Genomic DNA, 16,801 nt, shown 5'->3' with positions numbered 1-16,801 from the left:
GTAAAGTCGCTCATGCATCATTTTCCATCAGGACAACTGATGCAGTTTATGTAGTCCATTCATCCATTTTCTGACAGCTGTAAGGAACAGTTTCACACATATTTAGGCCTGTTTTCAATGGGTGGAGGTTTTTTCACTTTTTTTTTTTAAACAAAAGGTGTTTATTTTGTAAATAATTTTTTTATTTATCTAAAAATGCACAATTGCAAAAAATTACCTTCTGAAATACATTTACTTATAAGCACTAATAAATTTTATGTAGCAAGAAAGTGACCAGACTTCTCAAGATACTCAAATTTAAGCTGAGCTTCCCTGGAAGCCAAAGATCCTTTTCCGTGTCACACCAAGAGAGGCGCAGCACAACCATCCCTCCGAATGTGTAGCTGCCACCATGGCTTAAGGAAATCTGCAGTGTAAAAGTGACAGTCTTCCGTCTTAAATCTAAGAATTGCTAAAGAAGCTGGGTATAAATTAAACAAGTTAGCATGGGAATGGTGGAAGCAATTTGGTGCCTCCACTACATTCTCAGGCTGATTTGAATTTCCTGAATCTCTCATGAGCGCAGCAGGCTCAACTTTCTGCTAAGAAGACTCAATGGCACCTTGTGTTAATGATAGCAACATTATTCACAGCAATTAATAGCTTTTTTTTTGCTACCCTATATAAATATTTCAAAATTTGTCAGGAAGTAGTTGAAGATGGCACTGCAGTTTTCCTTTAAGTAGAGCAAAATAGGTTAAAAAAATCCACTAAAAGCATATATATGTATGTAACCCTCTAACCCTAATCTTATTTCCAAAAAATTAAGAATTGTATGCTTTTCTTAAGAAAACAAACAGGCACAGGCTGCATGTCACACACAAATCTACATTTTGGCATTTGCCACCATCACACACGGAAGCAGCGCTGTAACAGTACAGGCTTATTCATTTCCCCCGCTGTAGTCCTCAAGAACGTTAAGTGCAGCCCTGTTCCTCTGAACAGGCAAATGAAATGGAAACACTTGAACGTGAATCCACGTTTGTTCCTAAAGCAGTGAATACTTTTCATCGACAGTAATGAAACAAATCATTGATTCAATGAATGAATTTAGCTGGTTGAAAATTTTCATGTAGTTAAAGAAGATGACTCCTTCAAATCAGGTTGAGATTTTATAAAAATTCACATTCTGTAAATTAGCTTTCACAGTTACATAAACAGGGGCTGATCCTTATGTAGAATTAGATACACAAAGCATTTTACTTACTACTTTTTAAAAAATTTTCAACATGTTTAAAACACTGCTTTGCTTAAGTTTTACCTATAGTACCTGATGTACTATACTGAACATGTAAAAGTATCTTCACCAAGATCACCAGATAAACACTGGTTTTTAACAAGAACCTGTAGTCTAAAAAGAATCATGCCAAATGGGAAAATAAGTTTAAAGAGAAATTATTTGCAGAAGCAATGCTTGTTTTGCGTTTGTTGGCATGGTTTTCTTCTTTTTTCCCCAGGTACATGCTTAACTCACCTCATTGGCTGTAGCCAAGTTAGCAGATAAATGCATCAGCAAAATACTCACTCTAAATTTTCAATTAAAAAAAAAGAAATCTTGAAACAAATGTGTTTCCCACCCCCCAACCCTTCCCAGTTCCTAAGTCTGAAGAGGAGGGAATTAATAAAAACACATAAATGGCTGCTTTAAAATATAAGAAGTAAAAACTGAATTTGCTATTAACCATTTGCAGAAGAGGCAAAGTAGCAGTTATACAAATTACACAAAATCTACTGTAATTCTTACATTAGCATAAAGTGATTTCACTGAAGGAATTATTTCAATATTTCACATTACAGTTAAGATAGAAGGGGTGTGTCAAATGCTCAGACACCCTCATTAATATCATCTATCCTAGATTACACACGACAGTTTTAAGAAAGGACCCTTAAATGATCTACGTCTGTAACATGTTATTGGCCTTAAAAAAAAAAAAAAATCACTTGCAATACCTCACAGAATCTTCACTTTAAAGCATGACCACCTTGTAAGAGTCCTTGTCAAATAACCTGCAGAAATAATGGAGCATCCTGCTATGAGTGCTCAGCCCTCTCACTTGTGTGACTAGGCACCAGTCGGTTTCATCTGAGAAAAAGAATTCAAGTAAGACTAAGCTGTGCTGGCTTCTTGAGAGTGTTTGCAGATGTTCATGTGCTGGAGGTCCAAACATGCATTTGTTTTGCTATTTGGTGCACGTAACCAATGTCAGGTCTTTGATCTGGATCTGGGTATATGCACATGCTGACCAGCTCCCGCAGCTGAAAGACAGGAAAACAGGCACGCAGATGTGAATGAATCAGCTCATTTCTTACTGGAAAGGGCTGCGGGAATGTTTGTCTGTCCACTGGAGTCCAGGACAGGAGCTGGGAGCCTCTCTTATGCAGATGTTCCCAGGCAGATGGCAGGCACAGGTCCCTCTGTCCCGTGTCCCCTGTCCCGCCCCCCCCCAAACGGACTAGGAAGAACCCTTTCCACCAAACCTTCAGCACTGAAGATTTAAATCTTCCACACAACCCAGTGGATTTTACATCGTCATTTACAATGCGCTAGTAGCGTCTATGTATCTAGGGGCTCCCTGCTCAGTGGCTTAGTGTGGCTCTGCAGAGAGCGACCAACACCTCTGATCTGTCGATACTGGGAGTTTCAAAGCTTTTTTTTTTTAAAATAAACAAATACAAAATCTTTTTTCCTGGGGGATTTTTGATTCACTTCAGAGACCAGCGCAGAGATGACCAGTATCGTCAGACGACCAGCAGCTGGTGGTCAACAGGAGTCGGAAGCACGAGACAGGGCGGCGGGCGGGAGGAGCGGGGAAGGGAGCCCGGCGCAGGGGGACCCAGCGGAGCGCACCACGGGCTGGGGAAGCAGCGCTGGGCAGAGGGAGGCACCGGCATGAGCAGGACGGGGATGAAGGAAGGAAAAACGAGATCACTACCAGAAATCTGACTGAGCTGCCAGGCGGGGATGGACTTGCCAGTGAAAGTGGACTCTGAAGAAGGGGAAATAGAGGGAGGGGTTTAAAAACGTATCCTGAACAGAGCTCTCCTGTACAGTAACTGCACTTCCCTTCCCACACCGCTCCTGGATAATAAGCCAGTTCAAGGTTTTTAATGTAACAAGTCTGAACAGCATTTGTGTATCTTAAGATACTGGAGCACGGCTGTCAGACAGCAGCGTTTCCTAAAAACCTTTGTGAAGAAGAAAGACTGGTCATTGATTATGTTTAATAAATAAAATGCAGAAGGGCTGAAGTCTCTCCACCTCCCAACCCTCTTTATTGTGCACATGAAAGATTGTAGCTTTTAATTATACAGACACTGAAAGCTGCTCGTACCCCCGAGGCACCAGGAGAAACAGCCTTGAGCCTCTGATCTTCTCACATCCTCCCAGTAGCCACAGTGCCAATTATTTTAATGGTAATTAAAAGCATGACCATACAGCTATCAAGCTCACTGCTTCAGCTGCATTACTGAATGTACCCAGTGAGGGTTTCAGCTCTGGATGGAGCAAGGCCCTGTGCTCCAGGTTGTCGCTGGGCCTGACGCACGTTCCAGCGGGGATTCCTGCAGGGCAGCACGTGGCCGAGCTGCGCACGTGGAGGCAGGACGGAGGCAGGGGCACGCAGGCAGGATGAGCGGGAAGGACTCGGTGTAATGCAGTTACTGCCAACCACCTTGCCTGTCATTTTGTGTGTGCACACTGAGCGGAACACAAACCCCTTTGCCAGGTCCAGAGTAAACCCAACTCCGCTGCCTGGCCCTGGCCCATTCTCTCGTAACTGCTGTGGTGACTTAATTCACCTGAGGGCAGGGGGCTGCTGCCTTTCTAACAGCTGAGACCCCAAAGACTTAACACACACCTCAGCCCTGATCAGACAGACCACCACAGAACAAATTAAAATGCTTCTAAAGCTCTGACCAGAGCCTGTGCTATCAGTACAACTTGTCCAACCCGTAGCTGTGCTCCCATGTAAATACAGCACTTAAACACAGCCTGGGAAGTTTTGTCGTCTATCGATGACCAGGACAGCACAGGCATTTCACCATCACCTACAAGGGACTGGCGGACCAAGCCTTGATAAGCACCGCCAACCAGTATCTTGAATGACTAGCAAATTTGTTCCCGATATAGAAAACTAATCCTGGCTGGACTCCCAGCTCCTCCTCCTGCTACAAGCAGCATGCCAGTTGGTCACGGGAGGATTTGGACTGGTTAGCCACAACAGGCTACAGAGAAGAGGAACATCACTGAAAGGGAACACCACTAATAAATGTTCCGCCTTGTTCATCTAAAACAATGCTGCAACTAAAATATTCATGTAATCAGCAGTCAGCCTGCAGCTGAAGCTTCGCTTTGAGACCGCATTACCGAGGTGAAGGAAAGACATGCCAATGGCTCCAGAGCATCACTGAAAACTTTGGCAGCGTGCACGGCCCAATCCTCACCCCTGCCCTCGGGCGGGAGGACGTAAAGGCTTTCCCACATCACTCACAAACCTGCGGCAGTGACAATATTAGAGTGGTTATAAAGACTCTGCCCTTTCAATCTAAAATGGAGACATTTGCTCTTGAAGGAAAATGTGTACGTCCAGACCAAGATAACCACCCACCCACTGGCCGTGGGAAGAACAAATTCCTTCTGGTGCAACTTGTTGCTGCAGGCAGCTGCCCCGACGTTTCCCAGCCTTTCAGAAGAAACGATCCGGCCTGCATGATTTATCTAGCTGGCTGCCAGGAGACACCAACACACCTTCCCCTTTGGCTATCTACTCCAAAAGCATCTGAAAATCCAATCTTTATAACTATGTACTAAACCAAATATTGTTCATGCTGGAGTCATGTTCTAATATTCACAAAACTGAAGCTCTTTACAGCGTCAGTCCGAAGCAGCAGCTAATGCATCGAGATGAGCTACAGCCAAAGGCACAGCCCTCCTCAGACTTTGTCGAGCGTTCTGTTAATAGCGTATGAACACCATCTGGAGTCTAGTTCTCTGGGACCTGGCGCCTTTGAGCTTTAAACCATCCTTCTCACCCTGGATTGTATCACTACACTACATGCACTCTTTAGCACTGCCAGAGGGAAGCAAACAGACAGTAATTGTAAAGACAGGAAACACATCTGTCAGCTTACACTAATTCTTGCTGCCAGCAGGCATATCCTGAAATGCATGCTGCAACAGCATGGCAAACATGAATGCGCAGAGCCGGGACTTGCTGCTACGGCAGCTTGGGGGGAAAAAGAAAAAAAAAAAAAAAAAATCCACTTTTCCAGAACAGTTCTCAAATAATCTCTTCGCATGAGTTACGTAGCAAGTAAAAAACTAAGTAAAATGTAAAATGTGTGTCTCCACTCTCTCTCAGGGTGGAGACCAGACTGCCTGCTGCCGGCCACGTACGATATCTCCCCTGCATCCTGCCTCTTGCACCTCAGAACTCTGAGGTAGAATAAAACAAAAGAAAACCCCCAAAGGATATGGTGAACATTTAAAATTACATTAGCCATTTCCTTTCAAATAGAAGGCCACTGTAACTGAATGAGGAGGTAAGGAAAAACAGCTGGTTTGTCTAAGTAAGAGAAAAAAAAGATTTTAGAAACCCACCTCAAACGGCCCTGAACAAAAACAACACCCGTGTTTGCAGCTGAAGCGAAACATCGCTGAGCAAGCATGCACAGGGACAATTTATTCTTTTTTTTTTATATACTCCAGTTCAGCTCTTCATCCCTTGCTTTCACATGCACAAAAAAACAGACTATAAAAAGCCCCTGTACAGCTGCTGTATAGATGCTTACCGCATTAAACTAAATAGCTTTCCTCCCCCTCTTATAAAGAATCTTTCTCCCCTTGTTACACACTGAAGACTTCGTAAACAAAAATTTAAGTGCTGTTTCATGATATGTTATTTTAAGGGAAAGGAAGTGAAGGAGAGGGCTTTCCCACAGTTCGTTGTTTTTTTGCCAGTGTCACAGACTTTCAGTTTCAAAATATTCCCCACATTGAGAAATCTTCTTTTCTGTCTTAATTCAGCTTGTCAATATTTAGACATCACAACGATAGTTTCCTTAGCCAGCCCTAAGGTACCTGGGACACTCTGGCCATCTCCTGCTCCACCTTGCATGTGGGGGGGCTTCTCCTCCCGGGTTTTCTTTCCCCTGTGCGGGGAGGAACTTCACTGCACCCCCCACCACATTCTCCTGCAAAAATGCTCCCAATTTACCTTTTCAGAATAATGTTCAGCTGGAAGAGGTGGGTAGTCACATTGCTCTATTTTTTGGCAAAGAGAAAACAGGTTCATTTTATCTCCGTAGAAAGGACTCTGAAGAGCTGCCATCTGGAGAGGAAAAACAGGCAATATTTCAGAAATGCAAAGGATTTAATAGCCCTCAGTACTGCCGATTTGCAAGAGCAACTTTTTTTGTTTGGCAGTGAGCAAGTGATGACGTTGCTCTCTGAGAATGTCCACAGCCAAAGCTGCTCCGAGATCACGACAGTTTTGCACCGTCACAGGGCTGGTGCCAGGCGTGCCGCGGCACGCTACCCCACGCCCCGCCGTCCTCGCACGCAAGCGTGAGCGAGCGGAGTTGCAGCAGCAGCGCGGAGCTCCTCCTGCCACGCTGCACCCAGTGCCAGTCGTGTCTGCTCAGCACAGCCAGGCCCCTGCTCCGACACCGCTTTACGGTGCGCCCCTGCGACGCCAGCCCCCCGTCCCTGCCTCCCGCCGGAGCTACCCGTGACTGCGACACACAGCCACCGGGCAGCACCGAGCCTGGAAAAGTCACTACGTTTTCCTGTCACTGTGATTCTTTCTGCCCAAAACGTTGGGTGTATACAGGCAATTCTACAGGTACACAGAAGAAAGTACCTTTTTTAAAAAATCCCAAGAAATAGGATGCTCGGACCATAGGGCAATCAGTTAGAAACCAACTGGCTCAAAGATGACTAGGAAAACCTCTCATAAACACAATCATCTCTTTAAAAAGTAGAAGCTCTTCTGTCTTTGATAACGTGCCATGGTTTCAATCTTCCTCGGTTACAACCATATTCAGTTCATTTTGCTCTCTGCAACTGGTAGATTTTTAATAGACTGCTACAAAGAATAAATGGATTATTTTTGGACATTTAGCTACCCTCTAGAATACGAAAAAATCTCGTAAGCATGAGCAATGTAATTCAGCCTTTAAAAAAAAACCAAAACGACCTCAAAACAAACATCCCCTCCTGCTGGAAATCTGCTATTTAGAAAGGAGTATCCCAGGCAGATTTGGGAACCAAAGTACTGAAACTTTTCCTAATCAATCTGGTCTTTTTCCTCTTTCAATTCTCTTTTATGAATCCAGTATTTGCATCTCCAAAAATATGACAGATGTCCGAGATAAACAGGCTGTTCACACAGCAAGGAGAGCACGACGGAAGGCTCTGGGTGGGGAAGAATTCCTTCCAGGGCATGTGGAGACTCCTTACAAAAATATGTTTATATTATACTTAAGTCTCAGGAAGGAAACTGCATCTTTGTGTGTGGAAAACCATTTACAGTGCATTACACCATTTACAATTCTCAACCAGGAGGTCTAAACGAATGCTGAGCCTCAGGAAAACAGCCGTAGCAACACTGGCATTTTTGAACTTACAAAATGGGGCTTAAGTCGTGTCTATTAAAGGTACACACGATGGGCTAAGCACCTTCCCTCTCGCTTTCCCACAGAGGGACCCAAGCCCAGGAGACGCCCCGTGGCCACTGGCCGTGCCGGGCCCATCTGCTTCTTCGTCCAGGGCGTTACTGAAGTGCTGCTCGCCGCTGCTCGTCACCCTCGCCGCCTGTCAGAGGCAGCCCCGCACAGCACAGCGAGCCCTCCTTCTAATGAAGCACCGCTGGGTAACTGGGTATTATCCACTCTGTTTAGATCTTTTTAGACCGCTTTGCTACAAGCCACATCAAATCGGCAAACTTTTCATACTGAGGCCAGCTGAAGTTGATGCTTCTCACTATGGCTTTAATAGGGGGTTATTTGATGATTATTATTAGTCTTTTGCTCATTACCATGCGCTGTGAAAGCCATCTGAAGAACGCTGTCTTGTTGCTGACACACGCAGCAAGCTCCTGGCAGAATTAAAAAAAAGTCAATACTAGATTCCCCACTCTATTATCCTGCAGTTAGGAATCAAGATTGATGGATTATTAGTGATTTTGTGACAGACAGGCAGTTTTCATTAGGGCAGGGTTTTGAAATGCTGCGTTTGGGCTGGATTTCCAGCAGTAGGACGTGGCTGGGCGCAGAGGCACCCCCGCGCCGCCCCCCCGGGCACCGCAGGAGCAGGCTGCGGCCGGGGGTGTCTTACCAGAACTTCATTACCATTAATAGATGTCCAAGTGCTAAGCAATGCAGGACGCATCAAGATAAACTATCCTTGGTTTAAATCATAAACCTACCTTTTAAGTAATCTAAAGCTATTATGCTTCTTCCTTGCTTACTTGCAAGACATACTGGTTTCTCTGTGAAATTAGTGAAAACGCGCCTCAACTGCAGGGGGTCACCTTGCGCACAACAGCCATGCAGAGGTAAGAGACCCTCTGCAATGAGTTCTGAGCCATTACGAGAAGTAATAAGATATATTCTGGCCAAATCTCCAAGGTTATCTCCTTATGTACCATCAGACTAAAATTATTTTTCAGGAAGCTGTTCCAGAGGTATTTATCAGATATCCAAAGAGGCTTATAAATGGCAATACAGAATATACAAAGGTACCCAAATTACACTGAAGGACACAACGAACTGAACACACGGTCCCAGAAACATCTCAGAAAATTCCAGGCTTGTTCAGTTTTTTGCCTGTAATGCTTCATGTAACATCGCTTGAGATATTTGCTGCGCTAGTGACATTTACGGTGCTTTGCTGCAGGCTGAGTGAGAAGAGGAATTACGCCTTTAACAGCTGCACAAAGCAGCGGCTTGGGGGACGGGCACACTTTTACTCTCTGCGGTTTCACCACCATTATCAGTAGCAACGCTAAGCTATTCCTCCTAACCCTACAGACCTGAGGCTGAAGACTCACCCAACAGGCTTGTGACCGGAGCCCCAACGACCGGGCGCCAGCCCTGACAGCCCGGTGCTCGTAGCCTTTTGGAAGTTTTTGAAGGCAAAAGGTGAAGTAGTATCGCCGCTATTTCAGCGGCATCATACAGTAACAGGCAAATCGGGGGCGAAAAAATTACAGACTCCAATTAGAGGCTCTAATCTCCAATTAGAGATTGATAGCAAACTGCTCCCAATCAGTTAAAACAAAACTGGAGAGCCCGGCACGCAAGATTGTTCCAGGAAAAACACTAATGGGCGCATTAGGGAAGGCACAGAAAGCAATCAAGGGTTAAACAAGGTCTCTGAGATTTCAATACAAACATCGATAACGCCAGTAAGGTTGAAAGGGATTTTTCAATTCTCTTCTTTCCAAGTCTAGTTAAGCGGTCACGTGCAAAAGCAGAGGAACGAAGAGGAAACAACGCAGGGTTTTGGGGTGGTAAATGCAGGGAATTAAAATGGAAAGAGATGGCACACACATTCTGGCTAAAACAGTCAGGTCTGCGGCAGTCGTGACCACAGGCGCTCCAAATACCTCACTAACAACAGTTTGTGATGCTACATCGGGGTTTGCTCCTGACATTTTGATTAGAGCAATTACCACAGGACAGCTAGATCTCCATTTAAAATGACCACCATGCAGTATGACTGGTTAAAAAATACGTATATATAGGAATCACTGTTAGTGTTTAAATTGATCGTCTTGCCAGAACTGCTAAAGCCATTGCTTGTAGCTATATTCTGGGAATTAACAACTTATTTTTATCCCCTTCAAGTTATCTTGCTGACAGACATCTACAGGAAGTGAGGGATGAAGACAGTTACTACTATATTGATAAGATTTAATAAAAATCACTGTATGATTATCAATGTCAAAGTTAAGTGGTGCTGTGTGGCATCACATCCCAAACCCCTCAGTGTGCCCTAAGTGGATTCCAGTGGACACGCGTGTCTCTGAAGGCAATTTGTACATTAAATCTCTCTGCAGCTGATCTACACAATCTCTCTGGAGAAATATCAGAAGTGACTCATAACCAAACAAACATCGCTTCCTTACTTTTAAGCCAAATGGAAAAACATTCTTGTTACAAGAAATTAGTGAAGATAAAATACAGCTCCTTCAAAGACATACGAATTTGATTTTTCATTTTCCAAATTCTAAGAAGTTTAAAAAGTCAAGTAGCTGTTTATCTACTGAACACAAAATTGGTAACTGTCCAGTCCTCCTTGGAATTTGCAAGATCTCACAGCTCCTGTTCACAAAGTTAAGGCTTACGTACGTAGGAAGCAAATTTAAAAACGCTTCACATGCCAAATCTTTCACATGTTACTATAGTACTGCTACTCCTACCAGAGAATTATGTTTAGTGCGCAATTAAGTCAGCTTCTTGAAATATAAGGAGTACCAAGACTACTGTGCCATAAGGGAACCATATTGCCTGCAACAAAAACATATCTTAGCACAACGCTAAATATTTCTCTCTGCATAAATCTGGAATCCCATCTCCAGCAGAGCTCAGTCTCAGAAATGACTCAGAGCAGCCCGACGGAGAAGCTGTACAGCTCAGCAGCAAACGAGTAGTGGTGTCCAACTTGGGCAACTCTGACTGTTATTGATAGACTTGGCAAGTCCAACACACCATGGCAGGGCCAAAGTCCTTAACTCGGCAAAGCCTTAAACTGAGAATTCCTCTTTAGGCCCAATACATGAAGTGTCCTGGAATTGTTCAGCATAATGAATTACTGGGAGCTCAGCCTTCTGCCCCTCTGTTCCCATGGAAGAGTCTCCAAATTCCTTTTCAAACGCCACCAGCAGACCCAGGTACACACACTATACTGTACCATTCCAGTTTTCAATATCTCATTAGAAGCATTACAAGCAAAACCATCCTTTATAAAAAATACCAGCTTTTCAATGATATGTTGCTGCTGCTGCTGCTTTGGGAATTATTAAGTGTCTCTTGAATTCTTTCACTGGAGGTAACGAGAATTTGAGGATAAGACACACAACCACTCAATTTAAGCTCACCATTTTCCAATCGAGTACTCAGCAGGGTGCCTTACGCCCTTTCTCTCCCTCCTATCCCATGGAGTTTTAACAACAAATCAGTGATACAACCACATCGGGCTCCAGTGTCTCCACCAAAGTGGATCTTCCCTTCAGCAGATTTAGTGGCTATTTGCTCTGATGTTAGTAAGGCCAATGCTGGGACTTGACACTGCTCGTGGTGACTTATGGGGCATTTATGGTAGACACCCAGATAAAATTTTTTCCTTAATCAAACTCTATGCCATGCCAAGTGTACAGGAGAGTCAGCAGTTGTAAGCGGATTGTCTTGAAGTGCCTTTACATCATGCTGGAAATACAGTTTTTGGATGGACACCGGTAGGAGGATAAAAAGAATGGATAGTTCTGGGGTTTTTTTACACCCGAGACCATTTTTTGGACCACATTCAAGTCCATAACCACATCTGGGCCAGCTGTGCTGCTGTCTTACATGCGAGAAGCAAAGGGTTGTTAAGAGTCGAGCCCCCAAGACTGCTTAAGTCCCTCTAGCAGGACTTCATCCATTTTTTTCACCGAGTTTCCAGCACCAATCTCTCTCTCTGAAGATGCACACCACATGGCCCGTTCCCACCCTGCCAACAATAAATCAGCACCTATGGAACTGTGTGACTCAGGGCTTGGTAGCACACCAATGACAGTAGGTTACCTCACTGCATTTAGTTGTACTAGATGAGTGTTCTTCCTCGAGATACATTAAAAGAGACAAGTTATGGGAAAATTTACTTTTACACCATCTTGTCCTAAAAGGTTTGTTTAATCAACTAGCTGAAGTACATGCTTAACCATAGTAATTTTCACATCTGATGTGCTCACAAAACAAGTTACATTTCTGTTTATTCTCTAATTCCATGTGGTTACGAGAAGTTGTAGTGAGAAGCAGAATGTTATCAGTTCACATAATTTATTATCCAAAGAGGATGTAAGCAATATTCTTATTACTAAATATCCCAGGGATTTTTAATTCTCTGGGCTGAGATAAAAGCTCTCTAAATGTTGACATGCACTTCCACTTGAATTCAAAGATGAATACATTTAAAAAAAGATTAAGATTAGATTATAAAGGAGTACAAGACTGTTTAATACCCTTTGATCCCTGCTAAAAATGAAATCACAAAACTCAAAGAACTGTTATAAAATCATAGCACTTATTTTCAAAATACGTGTAATAGCTTTTAAGAAAAAGTTGCACACTAAGTGTGCAGTTCATACAAAGTGTGCCTGCTTTGTATCTGTGCATTTGGCTAGAAGACAATGTACAATTAGAAAAAATTCCAGCTATAGTCTAACAAAGTTAGAGAAACTGATTTCACATTACATAAAAACTCTATTTTTCTTCACTGAAAGTTCCCAAAATTAAAATATTCCAACTGGTCAGAATTCAATTTAACAAACCAGAAGCTTACATTCAAATGAATTTGCTATTTTTAAAACAAATGCAGTATTCAGGAGAAACTATGAATATGCTGCCCTAATAACAGCTCTGCTCACAGGAGGAAGAAAGAATGCTGTAAGCTGGTTTGTTTATGTCTATATCCTCAACACTTACTGTGACCTACTAAATTAACTTTGTGTTAGTACAGTGGTGTATAGCACAATCCCTTTGTTGTTTATGCTCAAAAAGCACACAATGAGCACAAAAAGAGTTAACTTTTCATAAAGTTTCTCGATAATTAAGCTAAAGGAAGTCTGACCTACTCAACTGCTATACCACACTGGGTATGGGAAAGACAAATCTGGGAAAAAAAATTTAGAAGATACTTGCCTCATACAATAAACAGCCCAAAGACCAGATATCAGATTTAAAGTTATAGCCGTTTTCATGTATTCTTTCTGGGGACATATAGTATGGAGTTCCCACTGTAAAAAAGAAACAAACAAAGAGTCATCATCTTAAAAAGTGACTGTGCAACTTGTATTATACAGAAGTTTGACTTCATTAAAGGATTAGGTTTAGCACAAATAGCTAATTAGAAGAGATTGGCACAAAAATTTGGAAACAAATCATGGTTTCGAAGGCGTAGAACCAAATATATCATCACATATAGAGCTAGAGGACTGGTGAACATTACTGAAAGTATCTTCTGTATTTTTGAAACTTGAGGCATGTTTTGTTCCCCTTCGAGTCTTCCAAGTACCTTCAGAGTGTCTCAGAGGGACAGAGCAATCATAAAGCATCATCCTCCTTTGGTTCACTCAGCAGCATTGAAACTGCAAGTTAGATGTCATGAATGTACTCTGCTAAAACAAGAATCCCGTGACAGCGTATCAATTGAACGTTCACCTGACACACACCGCACCAGCAGCATGACAGAACGGCTCCAGATATGACGGGGTACCCTTTCTAAGAGTTCAGGAGACCATTTACTGCAGCAGAGAAATGGAAGTAACAAGCCCCGCACCAGACAGGTATTCAAAAACTTTCTGAAAGAATCAAGATAATCATTTGAAACTTGAAAATACTGCTCCAACTTGCAGTCACGTCAAAAGCTGTGGGATTTCTATGTACTTCCAGAAGTCTGTATTTTATCAAAAGAAAGTTACTCTAGCATTTCGGACAGGAGTTACAGGAAATTATTAATGAATTCCTTACCTCAAAAAGGTTCTTTTTTAAATCCTAAATAAGTTTCAGTTGTGGTACTGGAAATAAAAGACATCCTGGCAGTCTCAACTACATCAAATAATCCTCAGATACATCATTTATTAAAACATCCAAGGACTTTATATGCTCTTTTCTCCTGCTTCCCCTGCTTGCCCGTCCCCTGTCAATTTTTTTTTTTGTTTTGCTTTTGGCATTCCAGTGTATCCTTCTCCTAATTAAAGACCTTTCCTCACAAGATGGCAAATGTTTAATTTGCCTGCAACATTCAGTTTACAATTTCTTCATTTGAAATGCTGACTGCAGACAGCTGGAAGACTAATAAGGAGATGAAGGCTGGTGTTAGAGGTGGAGGGGGAAGAACAGCCACCACCTTCCCCCGACGTTCCTAAGGAGGGGTTTGCACACTGTAGGAAACAAATGAGTTCTGGGACAGAAAGCAACAGCTTCCCAAAAGGTAAAAATCAACCCCCGCCGAGTGCACAGAGGACCCAGCGCAAAGCTGCTGCCGTCAGTGCGTACCTGAACAAAATCACTTTGGGGTCCCTCTAGCCTAGACCATGCCGTGCTAAGTATCCAGGTGAGCCCAAATCTTAACTGCATTCCGCTGTCATCCAGAAAACCTAAACACAGGCCAGGATCCCTTTGATACGGGCACCGTACAAAGCCTGCCCTCATCGGACAAAAAGATGGTTACAGCCCCAAAGAATTCACATGTATATAAACCAGGACACAGAGGAACTGTTAGACCTGGGGCAGCACCTGAGCACTCAGACAATACTCGTTCTCCGTACATCAGCATCCGAACAGAAGCTGGAAATCAGAGAAATATGAAAAATCTTCTCTTAGGTTTGTTTAGTCAAAACAAAGAGCATTGATTTGAAATTAGTACCGTCAATGCTAGCATGCAATTATCCAATTTACGCCAAAGCACCCCCAACATCCCCCCTTGTGTAGATCTTGCTGGAAGTATGGATGCCATATGCACCAGATCCTCCCAGTTTACCCCATTACAGAAGTCTCTACCGTATCAGCATTGTGAAGCCCTAATTTTCCTGTGGGGTAAACTGGGATCATCTTGTACCAGCTACTCCACCTTAAATACTCAAGGCATTTTCTTTCTCTGGGATGAAAACGAGGCAGCTTACCCCAAAACAAAAACAACAATTCCCCCCCCAACCCAACACCCTTCAATCTTTATTCTGCATTTCCGTCATGCATTTATATGCCCAAACCTTGAGTCTACTGAACCTCAATGATTTTTACTCAGAGCTATTCAGAAATGTAGCATATAATGTGAAATTAATCCTACGGCATCGTTATAGGAATACATATACAAAACGCTACTTGCCAACATAGTCCAAGTAACCAAGCAAGGGGACCACTTCCCTGACTGGCTTATTTATTTGGTCCCTCAGGACTTTCAGTAATCAGCTGCCCTATATGATAAACTCAGCTTGTGCTTACAGGTCATTCAAATAAGAAATTACTTCACTTTCAACATGAAGAGTAGCCTAATGAGAAATTACATTTTTGCAAATCCTATACACATACAACACAGGAAAAATAATGCATGGAGATTATTAGATTTCCATGCTCAGTAGTATCATACCCAGCCTAGGAGCATGCCAAACTGACGTTGTCCCAGATCTGGCTGGTTTTAATTGCCAGTAAAAGGCCTCTATGTATGCATGAGACCAGAGTCTCATAGTTAATAATTTTTAACGAACTGCACAGCGTAACCTCTCAGAACACCAAAAGCAGACAGGACTCATTCAAAGAATCCAACAAGGCTTTCTGGGGATCTCTCGCATGTGCATGCAAGATGCACACAACAGACAGCACAGCTCTCCAAGTAATTCCCACGCATTTGCCAGATTTCTGTACAAGAACTGACTTGGTTGGAATAGCACCGATTCATTTTCCTGCTTAAAAATATGCAGCTGCAGAAGAAATGGTGATTCATTATGTGAAGTTCTTGAAGACAGTTTTGGAAGTCCCCACTGAGCACCAGCGTGTAAGACACTTCCCTACCTTCAACTTCTCAGTGCTGCTGCTTTTCTCAAATCTGCCAGGAGCGTTAACGGAACAGATGAAGCAGAAGACGTGCCAGCCCTTCACTGACAGCAAGCACAGGAGCTGAGCATGGGCGGACAGCAGCACACAACTGGTAGGAGGGAACACGAAGATCATTCCCACTCTTGCTCCCCGAAGCCTTCGTGCTTCAGAGTGCTGGTGCCAGGGGCGGCCTCCAGCCGTAGCTGTTCTTGCGATCAGTTATTCTGGGTCACTGCGTGGCAAGCTCAGAGCAAATAATAACGTGTGGGCTCTAAAGTTATGGCCTTGCCTTCCACGTTAGCAGTGGTCTGCTTGGTAGGCTAAAATTGTCGTTTCAGATAATGCCTTAAAACGACCTTCGATCAAAGCAGAATGACAGGATTTATAATACGGATGAGTGCGTTAATAGTTCGTATTTGATTTTCTGTGCATTAGTCTGTTCCATTATATTAATAGGTCTGTGGAGCAGTCCACGCCTGAGCTGATTTTATGAAGTCTACCTTGCACATTTACCTATCATTACTGTAGTGTTGTCAGCAAATGCACGAACAAGCAGGTCTCTGCGTTTCAAAACTGATGCATTAATTTTTAAATAACTGTCATGATAAAAGACTGACAAGTCCAATTCTCTTTATGGCTTGTCCAACATTACGTGGGAATCTCCTGTAATGAGCATCTTCTAGAAAACTGCACAAGGCTTCCAGTGCAATCAGTCAGGGCTCACCATTGCATTACATTAGTCAATTTGACAAGAATAGTCTAATCGGAGACTATTAATGAGAAACTTCCTTTGGTATTTGCCCTGCTGAAAATACAAAATATTGTTCAGACTCAATATTAATCACCAGCTGGTAGAGTAATGCCTTTAAAGTTATAAAGGTCGTAAAACGGTAGAGAAGATTATGACTAAGTAAGCATCTTCCTGTTCTATTCCTGAAAGTTGAAAAACTTCACTTGAAGATCAACA

At 43.0% G+C, this 16,801-nt stretch overlaps 1 protein-coding gene across 3 annotated transcripts in view; it reads right to left on the bottom strand.

Annotated features, from left to right (window-relative positions):
- Positions 1–160: 160 nt before the first annotated feature.
- The window catches only part of NEK6 (NIMA related kinase 6), a 182,065-nt gene continuing 165,424 nt past the window's right edge, over positions 161–16,801 (bottom strand). For all 3 annotated transcript variants that reach the window (XM_075170860.1, XM_075170858.1, XM_075170859.1), the window contains exons 8-10: positions 12,943–13,037; positions 6,255–6,368; positions 161–2,295 (exon numbers count right to left, since the gene is read on the bottom strand). In XM_075170860.1, coding sequence (XP_075026961.1) covers positions 2,185–2,295; positions 6,255–6,368; positions 12,943–13,037 — 320 coding nt within the window. In that variant the 3' untranslated portion in view covers positions 161–2,184. The remainder of the gene's footprint in view (positions 2,296–6,254; positions 6,369–12,942; positions 13,038–16,801) is intronic.

The sequence above is a fragment of the Calonectris borealis genome, chromosome 21 (genome assembly GCF_964195595.1).
Source record: "Calonectris borealis chromosome 21, bCalBor7.hap1.2, whole genome shotgun sequence".
Lineage (NCBI taxonomy): Eukaryota > Metazoa > Chordata > Aves > Procellariiformes > Procellariidae > Calonectris > Calonectris borealis.
The sequence above is the reverse complement of the archived record's forward strand: the minus strand, read 5'-3'. Positions and strand labels throughout refer to the sequence as shown.